The sequence below is a fragment of the Protopterus annectens genome, chromosome 9.part0, assembly GCF_019279795.1.
Source record: "Protopterus annectens isolate FY-2018-M chromosome 9.part0, PAN1.0, whole genome shotgun sequence".
NCBI classification, from domain to species: Eukaryota; Metazoa; Chordata; order Ceratodontiformes; family Protopteridae; genus Protopterus; species Protopterus annectens.
In genome coordinates, this window is record NC_056743.1 from 1,761,981,956 (window position 1) to 1,761,996,206 (window position 14,251).

Here is a 14,251-nt window from a genome sequence, read left to right on the forward strand (position 1 = left end):
AGTTTTTTTTTTTTGCTATTTATTCTTTTTCTAAAAAATAAAAATAAAGGCAGATTTGTTTTCAGGGAAGCTGGCCAAGATGACTTCAAGCACAAGTTTGCAGCCTTCCTGTCTCTGCTTTCTGCCAGGAATATCTTTCTTCTGGTGGGTGTTTTCTATCTCTTTATTTTAAAAGTGACATCTACCATTGTTAGCAACAACTTTAAGCGGAGAAGCTATTAGTTTTTGGCTGGTAATACTTGGTTTATTGTTTATTGTCAGAGCAGCCACTCATGACTGAACTACAGCAGAGAAACACCTCAGAAATTGTCCTTCTCCAGAGGAGTTTCAGCTTCAGTGGATTTGCTAAGTCTTCCCTAAGGAAGACCGAAGTTTTTGTGTAGCCACATGAAGTTCTAGAGATAATAGGTTTATAATTGGCAATTGAACGTATCCTTGTAAGCCTTAAGACTTGTTGGTTATATCGGAGGCCATGCTGGAAATGAGCAATGTTAGTACATCTCAATTTGTTCTCCATTAGTGGGAGCATAGTCATATCTAGTTTCTGACGCACAATAGAAACAATGTAATATCCACAGAGTTAAATGCTGTGTACCTAATAAAAATAATTAGTGGTTATCATATGCTCAGCTTCTTACTACCTTTAAAATCTTCTAGCATCCATCTGCTTTTCCAACACTAAATACCATTTTATACAACTATGTTCCCAATCGGTCATTATATTCTGATGATCAACAACTCTTGTCTGTCCACAAACCTCTCACTTCTAATGGGTATTGTCTGTACTCATGCATGGCCTGGAACTCCTTACCTGTAGCCATCCTTCAAAACCATTCTGAAAGACTTTCTGGCTCTATTCTTGCTCAACACCAGAATAAACTATATCTCTAAATGGGAATACCTATTAATACCTTACACCTCCTTTCTCTCCCTTTTTCATTCACGTCTTTAGTGCTGTCAGTTTCTGTCTAACCATACCACGTCTGCTTTTTCCTCTCACTTCAAATTGTAATTCCTGTTTGTATTATACTAGCTTACTTTTAATTTCTCTATAAACTGTCTAAAATTTCTCTAAATATTAAATCACTGTCATGTAACTTGTATCTGTTCTTAACCGATGTTTTCATGTTATGTCTAATTTGGTATTATTATTTAAACTGTAGATGTTTTGTATTATTGCTGAAGACTGTAAAATTATTGTTCTTAATTTTTTTTAATAGGTTGGAATTTTCTCTCTGGGACTCCATGGAAAACAGACTCTTACCCAGTCGGACTTTCCTGGTAATAAAATGCCAGTAAGTAAATAAATAAATAATTCCATTTGTTGGCTAGAACTATGCTGTTGTTCTGCAGAACTGCAACTAACCCTGTTTGTATTTCATCTTCATCCTAATTGTAATGATCAGACTCCCAGGCCTTCATCCCCATCGTGGTGCCAGTCATTGGAGAACTCTGCCTGCCACCCATTCCTACCTGCCAATAATGAGAGCTGGACACACCCCCACTCTATCTTTGTGTGGTACCTGTACCATGACAGTCTACTTGGTTTTGACTGGTGAAGTCCACCTTTGCACACTTCTGAAGATGCTCAGATTACTCTACCCACTTCCAGGTACTCTGGTCATTCAACAGTCTCTTTTATGTCTTTGATAACCCAGACTTCCCTCAACACTACCCTGCTATCACCACTGGCAGACTATCCAATTTGCACTGCCATTGTGTTAGCAGGTTACATAAGTCTGTTGGAGAACCATATCTCATTAGCATAGTGTAGAATAGCTGATTAATGTGTACTTCACTGGAGATCCACCCTTGTGCTTCCCTTATGTTGCCCCATCTTGTGGAGTTTCCTCCACTAAAGTTTGTTGAATGGTGCAACCACTCTTTAAACCTCTATTCCACCTGCAGTACAGCTAGACTGAGACAGCAAAGATTGCAGAGTCTGGGGCACTTTGTCACCTTCCTAGTCCAACATTTCTCACATACTGAAGCACCTGAAAGATATTTTCTGCAGATGCTAATGTAGCTGGCAGAAGCATTTTGAATTGTCTGTAACTAGATACAGAAAAGAAGAGGGGAAGCACTGTTTCATGATGTGACCTTGAAAACACAAGGAAGTGGCTGTTTCCAGTTTCACACAGCATCACTCAGCCTTTTCAAGGTTTGAAACTAAAGAAACCATGACCAGCTCTCAGTGCTGCCTCCTTTTTTTGCGTTGTCATATTTAATATTATGCATTTCAATTTTCTGGTCTGTATGCTTGACCCCTTGCAGGTGGACAGCAGGAGATGTTGCTTAAGAACTAGGTTGTGTAGCATTCCAGCTGAAGTCGTAGATTCAGACACTTTCATGAATTTTGTTTGACTAGGGAGGTTCAACTCAGTGAAACACATTTTCAGCATAGCCCTTCAGAGAAAGCCTCCAGAAGGAAAAAAAACAAAAACTTGCAAATGTCAGACTCACAAATTCTTAAAGCAAAATTTACAGTATATTGGAAAAGCTATAAATTAAAAATATAAATTCCATTGTCATTTTTCTTTTGTGCTGTAACCTACAAAAAGAGCTGGTTAAATTTGGTCTGCCTTACTGTAACATTTATTTCCCCTTATACTTCTTTATTGTTGGTATTAGGAGATTTTTTTTTTAGCACATGTGTAAAGCTGCTTGTGCAGGCACCTAGTACTTATTTGACTTTTCTGTGCTACGAACTTCTGCTAACTTGTTTGCCGCGCCCTTTCTAGACTGATGATACATTGTGTTTCTATTTGTTTTCTGTTCTGTACTGGCACTTTTTGCAGACATAATGCATTTTTAGTTATGCTGATTAAAATATAAATATTTTAAGGAACAGATTGCTAATGGGATTTTCATATTGGTTAAAAAATGCAAATGGAATTTTTATACTGGTTGTCGAACTCCCAACTGTTGTATATTTCACTGCTTTATGATCCATAGCTTTTAGGGTCTTTCATTTTACTAGTTGCAGTGGGAACACTTTTTTCATTTCCTCATCACATATAATGGTACTGTTTTATGTTTCTGTAAGGGGATTTTATTCCTTTTTACCTTTGTTTGCCTTTAAGTGACTTGGTTTCACGTGGCAATAAAACAAATAATTAAAACAGTCTTGCTTAATAGCTCATTAATATTTCAGGCATTTGAAGCAGTAGGCAGTTTTCTACCACCAGTAGAAATTTCCTGTAATTCCAGAATATTTAATAACGACTAACATCTCTCAGCTTTGGCTTTTTTAATTGTTTGTAAAGTGTGCAACATCATATGACAGTACTAGCAGCCTTTGCCAGAGTAGCCTTTTTAATCTGCTGATTTGCACACTTTGCTCTACCTTTGGCTTGCCAGTGTCTTAAAACTTCAGTACTTTGCAGTTCACTGCTATAGTTCTGTAGTAATTCGTTATTCTGTTTACAATAAAAAATCCCGTTCCTCCTCCTCGAATTTTCCTCCTTTGTCTGAAACCGTTTCCTCACTTATCTCTGTCTCCCTTTATCGGAAGAGCTCTTTATGTGCAAATCTTTAATGCTTCTCTGTCCTTTATTGAAGGTTATGCTTGGACGTTTTCTTGTTGAATTTACTCGCGTGCCTTCCCTGTCGATCTGTGTTATGTCCTGCCATCCCTGTATCATCTGTGACACTGTGCTGTACTCCTTCCATTAATATGATAGCTTCCTTCAGTCTTATGTGTTGCTTCAGGTGTGTATGGTTTGACCCACACAGCGATAAAAGTATTGCTGCCCTTCTGGATGAGATTCCTACTGCTCATTATCAGTGCACCTTATTAGCAGTATACGTCGACAACCTCACAGCTTTTTGATTTACTTCACTTCTTGCTGTGACATGCATTAGTCTGCAGATCTGATTACGAGTGTTCTCACTGATGGGCAAGATTTGACTTGTGGCTTGAGTTCTAGGAATGATTGGCATTTGGGTCATCCCTAACCCTTTCCCATTAAGCTCATCCTTTAAGCTAGTGGATGGGCACCCATTTTTCTCATTCAAGCCTTTAGTGCCTTTTTTTTGTGTACTTCCAGTTCACACCCATAGCTTCTTATGGAGTCCAGAACTTTTTTGGGTCTGGCTTCATTTACTAAGTGACTTACTAGTTGATAATAGTCCGTATTAGAAAAGGTAAGGAGTTATTAACAAAGCAACACTAAAGTTATTAATCTAGGATGTCCTGCAGTAGAGAAATTAGTGAGTGTTTGTGACTTGTTATTTATATTTATTCTAATATTTCCATAACTGAGAGCCCTATATGTTGTTGAGGGGTATGCTGCGATACGCAAGGTGAAACCTTAGATGCTGTTGAAGAAAAACCCTCTTTCATATTTGCAATATAAATTGCATATTTTGAGAGATGTTCTGTGTGATTTATATCACTAATTATGCAGTTAAGTTGTATGTTTTCATATTTCTGTAAATATCTCATTAAACATGCATTCATAGAATAATTTCTTGTTATGTGAAAGCTTATGTCTAGTTAAAAAAAATGTTCTAACAATATTTGTCTAGGCTATACAGTTCCCAAGATGAGACATTTTGTGAAAGTTTAGCAAAAAATATAATTTGGGTTATGAATGTACTATAATACATTCTAATATAGTATTTATGGAAGGACTATGAATGCACAGACTGTTATCACTGCAAAGAATACTTCCTGATAACATTGCTGTTTGTGCAGTTTTAATAGCTTATATTGTTCACAAAAAATTTCTTTATGCTTTTTAAGTTTACTTTTCAGAAAATGTTCTGGAATGCAAGATGTGTGTAGGCTGATAGAGTTGTGACATCCTTCACCCCTTAGGTGGTAATGAGTTGTGGAGTTTGAAAAGTTTCATTTGCTTTGGCACCACAGCCTCAGTGAGTGTGATGTTTGGAAGCAGTTCTCCCCTGCAGACAGTCAGTTGAAGTGTTGTGCCATGTCATGGGATGAGGATATGTCATTTGCAGCAGGTACAGCGTTAAGACTTACTGAATCCAGGGTCACATACCTGAAAATGTCCGTATGGTAATGAACTGGAAAAACCTTTAGTTGCCTTCTGATCTATTCAGTGGAAGTGATGGCACTATCACCCCAATAATAGAGAAGTAAGGGTAAGAAAAACTAAAACCCAGGCCTCAGTTTGCCCCCCCAGGCCCTGCATGTGAGCTAGCATGTTCAGACAATGAGCGGGCTTCTAATGTTCTGCATCTTACTGGTGGTGCATCTTAACAACTTGTACAGGTCAACGAGGGGGTTGTTGATACAAACTGATTGGCCTTCTGCCCTTGTCTTCTTCTCACAACAGATTTCTCCTTGTTGTACAGGAGCAACATATTCCTCTGACAGACTACAGTCAGTGTCAGATGTCTGATTCCAAAATGCATTTAATCTCTAACTTTCTTTCAGCATTTAAACCTGACCCCTTAATGTATTCCATCTTCATTCACCATATCACAGCCATCTCTGATGTATCCTTGATATATTTTTATCTCTTGTGAATGCCATTCTACAGACGGTTTACTTTCAAAATGTTGAATGTCACAACAAAATCTATTCAGATGGTCAAATTTACATGCCAAATTTGGTAATGTCAGTTGTACAGAATGTTGGAAATCATCACCTGGACGTCGGCATTCGAAATTATTCAAAATTTCAGGAGGTGACTTCAGATCCTCAGGCTGCTGTTGTCAAGCTGCCATGGGAATTGTAAGTCTAAAGCACAAGTTCTTATGGTTTTGCAGGAGTGGGGGACTGTGACCCCCCACCCCCTGGATATTATATGTACCAACATCGAGACCGCACCACAGTGAGGAAAACAGTAAATTTCCCAATCTCCACTGTAGTGCGATCTCCAGTCAGAGCGTCAACCTCATATTTGTAAAGGAACACTAACATTTGCTAATGTAGATTTGAACGTTTTCAGATTGGCATTACGGAAACTGAGAAACACGCATTCAGTCATCCCAGTTTCTTCTAAGTGCCATTCCAAGTTTTGATAGTAAACCTCTACAGACTTCTATTTTGTCATCATAGATCTTATAGCATCAGAGATTCCACCAGTTACAGATTCCTTCTCCAAAACTGGGAGTACTCTGATATTGTAGTCCTAGTTCTGTGGAAAATACATAAGATAGTCATTCCCACTGAGACTAATCACTCTGGACAGAGACATCTGAACCTGACGACTCTGCGTTATTGAGATTAGAGGAGTATATCTGCATTTATTCATAACCCCATTGGATCTTGTCAGATTTCAAAAACACAATTCAGCACTTTCATCCCCAAAGTTACACAGTGTGTCCTGTTGAAGAAAAAGATTTTATTTCTGAATGGAGACTATCATATGTAAACTGGTTTAATTGTCTGTACACACCTTCTTTTAGTACGTTATAAAACTTATCCCAGTAAGACAGCCATATATAGCCTTGATAACTTTACATGGAATTCAGCAAGTTAAACTTAATTTCTCTTTGTATATAAAATGTACTACACAGTCAAGTTATCTGTTCATGTTGATTTTTGAACTGATGCAACCATGCAGTGGTCACTCTTAAAGCAATGCATAGAATGTTGATAAAGCCTCGTCCGTAAATGGTTCTTTCTGAATAGGGTTAGGGATGAGTTCTGCTTCATGTAGATGGGGAGTTTATTCCATAGAGTGGGGATTCATTGAGAGACATACTGGTGTCTCTAACATATTGTGTTTATGTTGCAGGCAAAGTTCAGGTCCTTGGATCTAGTGTTTCTGGTGCCGTTTGTTTACTGATATGGAGGAGATTCATTAGACCTAGATCTGAAAATACCTTATACATTAGGCATAGATCACTTTTCAGTAACCTGTATGAGACTGAATACAGAGATAGGGCTTTAAGGTGATTTGTGTAGGTCAGGGTATTCATACTTTGGATTGTCCTGGTGAGGAACCTTTGAGGGCATTCCAGCTGCTGCAAGTGCCTGGTTAGGTACATGAGAAAGGGGGCATTGTACTCAGTGATGATACTGATAAGGGCTGAGTAGAGTGGTACGATAACTTCCATGGACTTGGATGCTGTACATTTGTTTACAAGTTGGATAACATAGAATGATTTTCTTATCTTGGTTACATGGATTACTGTCTACATATGTTCAAGATTCCTAACTGTCTGGTCAGCTCTTAGGGATGGTTTATCGATGATGTAATTAGCTTGGGTGGGCGATTTCCTGTGATATTTTTCTGCTGTGTTAAATATTATCTAGTGTTTCCCACTAAAACAAGGGTTGCTGATAGCTGTAGCATAGTCCAGTTCCAGGCCTGCTGCTTCTGGAACTGCTTGTAGTGGTCTGTTTGTTCTGAGCACGTTTTCCAGGCCATCTTGGATTGAAAGGGGCCTATCTGCACTTTTGTGAGAGAATTGTGTTTGACTGACACTTGACTGGTAAAGGGAGGCCAGTATAGGGCCTGGAATAAACATCCTCACTGGTCCTTTTGAATTTTCATTTTAAGAGGTTTTTTTTTTTCAAGTTTTAGCTTCTGGTATTTAGGCCCTGCATCTGAGCAGGTCGCTGCTTGTTTGTACCAAGCTGAGCTGAGGTGGACTACCAGCCACAACTCTGAGCTGAGATACCAGATGACTAGAGGCTTCTGAGCTTCCAAAAAACATAAGTGGCACTTTTTTTATTTTTGCTTATTTATACTATTTACTGCACTTTTTTATTGCCTGCCACCTACTTTTATAAAATATTTATTTACTGTGTACTAAACTACACTGTTATACTGCAACTGCCTGCTACACTGTGCCTGTAACATCAAATGTTATTGCTGTTTTCACTGTTTTAAGCATTTACTGGTACTTTTTTTCACTGTTTTAAAGCCATCTGTTCTACCTGCTCTGGTTTTTCCACCAAGTAGTACTTAATTAACTGACCTGTTAACTGTTTAAATCATTCTTTAGAGCCTCGTGGATGGTTTTCTGCTGTTTTAACATTTTTTTCAGTGTCTTACTGCTGTTTTCCTGCTTTAATAAATATTCTGTAGTGTTTCCTACTGAAACTAGGGTTGCTAGTAGCTGTAGCATAGTCCAGATCCAGGCCCGCTGCTTCTGGAACTGTTTGTAGTGGTTTGTTTGTTCTGAGCACATTTTCCAGGCCATCTTGGATTGAAAGGGGCCTGTCTGCACTTTTGTGAGAGAATTGTTTGTTTGGCACCTGACTGGTAAAGGGAGGATGGTCTAGAGCTTAGAATAAGCATCCTCATTGGTCCTTTTGAATTTGTTAGAGGTTTTTCAAGTTTTAGCTTCTGGTATTTAGGCCCTGCGTCTGAGCAGGTTTTTGCTCGGCTGCACATTGCACAACTCAAGCCAGGCAAATTCAACAAGTTTTCCCTTAAAACCCAGACAGAAATATCCATTCCCCAAGCTCCACCCTGATCATTTCTGAAAAGCCACCCCTAATGACAACAGTCTTCAAGCTAGCTTTATGGGCAGTTGGGCTGTCCTTGTTTCCCCTGCCAACCTTGTTGACTTGGGTCTCTTGAGGTAGTGTAGCAATTGCCTCATGTACACAGACAACCCTCTACTAATAACACAGTCTAGTACAGAGTGTAAGAGATGTATTTACACCAAGATCTAGAATCCATGCTCTCTCTCACTCAAAACAGTAACAAAGAAGGTTGCCAAGTCACCCACCACTACATGTTCACATAGTACCACTAGTCATACACATAGTATGTATTAAAAGCGTAAATCCACATACCTGGAGGTTCTCTCAGAAAACTTACTGAAACACTAGAGACCTCCAAAACACAAGTCTGCTACAGCTAACACAGTCTCCGCAGCACCCATGACACATAGCAACAACAGTGTCTCACCCACCAAGCCTGTAAGCAGTAACATTGAAAAACTAAGTTTTCTTGTCATTGGAGACTTGATAGTGAGACACATGGATGTCCCACTCACCAGGTTAGACAAGGAGAAAGTCACGGTCAGCTGCCTGTCCAGTGCCAGGATTTGCCAAATCATGCATGCACTCCTATCTCTCAGTAAAATGTACCGTTATGACACTGTCATAGTTCTTGTCGGTGTGAGTAACCTGAGATGTACCTCACTGGACTACATGAAGAGAGACATGGTCAAGCTCTCTTGAGTATGTGTCCCAGGCAGGTATGTCCCTAGCTTTGAGCAGCATTCTACCCTAACTTAGAATGATAGCACAGTATAAACAAAAATAATTGATTTCAATAATTGGCTTAAGTTTTGGTGTCATTCCAAGAGGATCCATTTCCTGTCTGCCTGGAAAGCCATGGTCGACAAACATCACTGCTTTGCCAGAGATTGTTTGCACCTGGCACCCCTAGTCTTTTGCCTGCTGGCAAAGGCTCTTGCCTCCCCGATAGTGCCTTTTTTTAGGCAAGGTCTTGAAAACAACATTACCAATGTGAAATTGACCAATCAGAACAAAGTAAAGGTCATGCTGTTAAATGCTAGGAGCTTAAAACCAAAAACTGCAGTCCCTGGATGACTTGTATCACTAGAAGATGTAGATGTTTGTGAGGTCACAGAAGCCTGGTTTAAGGCCTTAGAAAGTACCACGGCCCTGCAAGGCTACAGTGCCTTCCACACCTTTAGACCACAAAAAGGAATGTGTGAAAACCAAAGGGAGGCAGTATTTCAATCTATATTAGAAATAAATTCACCTCCTGTCTAGTTAGACTGGACAACTCCATGTCCCATTTACAGTGGGTAAGACCCCCATTCAGGCCAGTTGTAGATCTCCATGGGTCATGACACCAACAAAGCATACCTAACCAAATTATAGACAATCTCAATTTTACTGAATACACTAATTATGGGGGATTTCAGTTATTCCACCAACAACTCGGAAACCTACTCTAGTCCAAACTTGCTAGCACAGAAGTTCCTTGACTTTGTGAATTCAAATGCCCTGGAGCAAACTTTCCATACTCCGACAAGGGGAACAAACATTCTTGATCTGGTCCTCACCAACATGTCAAGAAGTGCACTGCTGCAACTGTTGGACCCTCATTAGTTAAAACTGACCACAAACCGGTCACCTTCAAACTGACACTAACACCAGAACACAAAAAGGGTGAAATCAGACTAAAAAAACTTCACCAAGGCAAACTATACCCTCCTAGGTGAAGGTATAAATGCATTTCAAGCCCCACCTCAAGCTGAAAGTGGTAACTATGCCAAATCTTACACTAAAGCCCTGTACAATCAGTTGTATAAGTTCTGCTGTACCAGATAGAATCAAATCCAGAGCCACAAGTAAAATCAAGCTACCATGATAGACTTCCATCATTAACAGACTCTACAATAAATGCAAAAAGTTGCTGTCCATGAAAACAAAGACAATGACCCAATAATGGAAAAGCACCCTCCTCAGCCTTAACAGGCAAATAAGACAACTTGTCAAATCATCCAAGAGCTCCTTTGAGAGTAACCTAGCAAGTACTGCCAAGGGTAACTATAAGGCCTTTTATAATTATGTACGTAACCTAAAAGGTAGGTCCCAGGTGTGTGCCCGAACTACTGGCCAATGGTATCTCACACACTAATCCCACAGAGATAGCAACCTACTAGCGGATAGGTTTGCCAAAAATGTCACTCCCTTATCCCCTCCTAACTTACAACAGCCCCTCCCCTACCTTACATATATGAAGAGCAGGTCCTCAAAGCCCTGTCCAAGGCAAAGAAGACTGCTTCTATGGGACCAGATGGCATCCCAGACTGTCTTCTAAACAAGCTAAAACATGAACTAGCATCACCACTAAGTACCCTTTTCAGTGACAACCTAACCACAGGGTTTGTTCCTGCGGAATGGTGAACAGCTGCAGTTATTCCCCTCCACAAAGGTGGCCTAGAAACAGACACAGGGAATTACAGACCCATAAGCCTGGCCAGCCTCATCTGTAAGGCCATGGAATGTATTATTATCGACCTAATAAATAGGACATAGTTAACCTCCAAACCCTGAACCCTACCCAATTCGGCTTTATGAAGGGCAGATCCTGCTGGTGGATTTCTTTGAAAGTGTGACAAAGGACATTGATTAGGGAAAATCTGTGCACACAGCATACCTCGACTTGGCAAAGACTTTCGACACAGTCCCACATTCAGGCATTGCTGATACACTGAAGGAGTTTACATTCAGTTTGCTAAGTTTAAGATGGGTTGCCAATTGGCTCACAAACCGGACACACACTATCAAAGTGGGTGACACCACATCAACCAGCAGACCTGTTACCAGCATAGTGCCACAGGGGTCAGTGCTGGGCCCCTTACTATTTGGTATGTACTTCTCAGAAGTTCAGGTCAAAACTAAAGGGTTGTGGCTGACCAAGTTTGCAGACGACTGCAAACTAGGCGCAATCATTGAATCCCCAAATTATGTCAGTATACTCCAGGACGGTCTCACACAAACCAATGACCGATGTATTAGTCACAGTCTCAAACTGAATGCAAAGAAATGCATCATCATTCCCTTCGGCACAAACAGTGTCCCTTCACACCATCAAATCAACAATACCCTAAGTAGCCATGAAGTGGTAAGAGACCTGGGATCACAGGTTGACCGCGACCTAAACTTCAACCACCACGTGTCTACCATTGTAAGGAAAGCTTTCCACGTAGCTCACTTGATTAGTAAAGGCATCACCTTCAGAGCAAAATAAGTTATATCCCCCCTATACTCATCACTTATCTGGCCCATATTTTAGTAAAACGCCCTATTCAGTATGTACTGTACTAACTATCTACAGCAATTAGAGAGACCTCAGAGGTTTCTAACAAAGATCAAGGGCCTCCAGCATGTGCCTTACATGGACCGACTAATATCCCTGTCACTATACTCTGTATCTTATAAACTTCTTAGGGGAGACTTATGCCTGGCCTACAGAGCAATCCAAGACCCAAACTTAATGAACTTACTGCATATCCAAAAATCAATTGGGTCTAGGGTTACCCATTCCAGGGACTTAAATATGGTCTATGACTTAAATAGGACATGCTGGATGGGCAGATTTATCTCCCAGTGACTGACATTTCTTTGGAACAGGCTACCAATTCATGTGAAACAGAGAGCTTCTGTGACACTGTTAAGGAGGAACCTGGATGAGTGGATAGGGCACCTTAAATTCTTATTGTGGATAGCACCCACAACCCGCCTGGACATGGGCAGTCATCACTAAGTGCAATCTTGGGTAGTGACTAGTATTTCTGCGGTTTTACATTGGGTTGAACCAGCTAGGCTTAAAATGACCTCCAGGTCGATAGCCTAGTAATCTCCTATGATAATGCAGTTCTTTGCGTTGAGTTTTAATTTGCGGCTTTGGCACCAGTCGTTTGTTTGTGTTAGAACCACTTGTAGGATGTCGCTGTCATGGGGGGAATCTCTGTTACCTCTCAGTATGCAGTCTTTTGTGAACTTGGTGAGCCAGAGTCATTTGACATTAGCCTTTACTTTCAAGAAGTAGAAGCCAGACAGGATTGGGTCGAACATGGAGCCCTGGAGTACTCCACTGGTGACCATTTTCCTGGTGGAGGAAGTCTCACTGCTTATGACTTCTTGAATTCTATCTGTGAGCCAGCCAGAAATCCAGCAAGTTATGTAAGGATTTATGCCTAGTTCTGAGAGTTTGTCAACATTGCTTGAGTGGAGAATTGTATTGAATGCCTTGGCTAGGTCAAAGTAGGTGGTATGCACTGTTTTCCCCTCATCCATAGCCTTGGTGAACCATTCAAAGAAGTATACCACATTGAGTAGACAAGACCTTTCCTTAACAAAGCCAGACTGGGATGGGGCCAGAGTCTGCAGGTTGCCAATGTCCTTGTTGATCATTTCTCTGGTAAGTCATTTGATGGCTTTGCATGCCTAACTTGCCAGACAGATGAGTCTGCAGTTTCTGGGGTCAGTTGATGGTTTACCCTTATGAGGATGGATGATCAGTTGTGGCCCACCATTCACCTGGCACGTAACTTGTGTTGAAGCTGTAGTTGTAGTGTGCCTCAAGTGGTCCTAATAGATCTTGTTTTAGGTTATTTAGGAGGCAACTGGGGATATTGTTGGGGGCCTGTTGAAACAGTGTTTTCGGCCGTAACGAGTGTCACCAGGATTTGCTGCCTGTTGATAGATGGGAGGCATATGCTAGAAGGGATTTCTCAGGGCTAGTAGGGTGTGACGCTAAAGCCATATTTATCAGCCAGCAGGTTCACTATGTCACCCTGGTCAGTGACAGTGTGCCATTTACCACCAGTTCTGCACATTGCTGATCATTATCTTTAAGGGTTTGACATCGCTAAACAGGGCTTGTGATGGGAAGCTATCCTGACCTTGCAGCTGGCCTTGTTGGACTTTATTAGACCTCTTAGTTTCTTGTTTAGTTGAACCGAAGATCTCTTATCTCTGTGAGAGTTTTTCTTTCTGATCTTGTTCATGAAGTTTTTTCTTTTACTCTATACCCTGTTAAGGTAAGGATTCCACCATAGGGGTTTGTTTTTGGTTTTAGATCTGGGCTTACTTTTGTTAGTTATGGCAGCTTCAGTCCAACCATTTACATATTCGTATAGGGTTTCTGTAAATTATTCTGTATAGGTAGCTATGTTCTCGGGGTTTGGGGCAGCTGGGAATTTTGACAAACTGTTGCTTAATAGGATGTAGTTTGCTTTAGAATAGTTTCCAACTGTTATGGGTTTAGTTGGGTTTTCTGGTTTGATTTTTACTTCAAGGGAGACATCTTTGCTGTCCATCCACATCAATGAGGACATGACCTGGGGATGGTCATACAACACTCTCCCATGTTGGTGAGTACTAGATCCAGCATGATTGATGATCTGGTCAGAGAGCATAGTAACTAGTCCAGGGTGTTTGTGTTGATACAGTCCAGGAAACGTGCCTGTGAGTTAGAGACGGTGTATGTTTCCCAGTCTATGGAGGGGCACTTAAAGTCTCCAGTGAATAGGGTATTTGGTTGGATGGTGAGCATCTGTAGGAGGTCTAGGTAAGAGTTCTGAGCTTTGTGGGTCATAGAGGGTGACCTGTAGCTGGCCAGGACATGGTAAGGAACCTTGTCTATGGAGAGTTTGACGTGTGAACTTCAAGGCATCACCCTGTTTAACAAACCTGGAGTTGTATTTGTTGCTATTGTAGATAGAGACACCTCCACCTTTAGCCCCTGTCTGTGCTGCTATTATTATAAATGTGTGGAAAGCACTATAGCTTTCCATTGCTAGGGTACATTCTGTGACTTTAAAC

General features: G+C 40.7%; 1 protein-coding gene across 3 annotated transcripts in view; it reads left to right on the plus strand.

The window, feature by feature from the left end:
* SWSAP1 (SWIM-type zinc finger 7 associated protein 1) overlaps window positions 1–14,251 on the plus strand; it is a 218,715-nt gene that overhangs the window by 122,943 nt on the left and 81,521 nt on the right. For 2 of the 3 annotated variants that reach the window (XM_044084613.1, XM_044084615.1), the window contains exon 2: window positions 1,221–1,295. The exons of the other annotated variant lie outside the window; for it this stretch is intronic. In XM_044084613.1, the coding sequence (XP_043940548.1) occupies window positions 1,221–1,295 (75 nt within the window). The remainder of the gene's footprint in view (window positions 1–1,220; window positions 1,296–14,251) is intronic. 3 annotated transcript variants of the gene reach the window in all.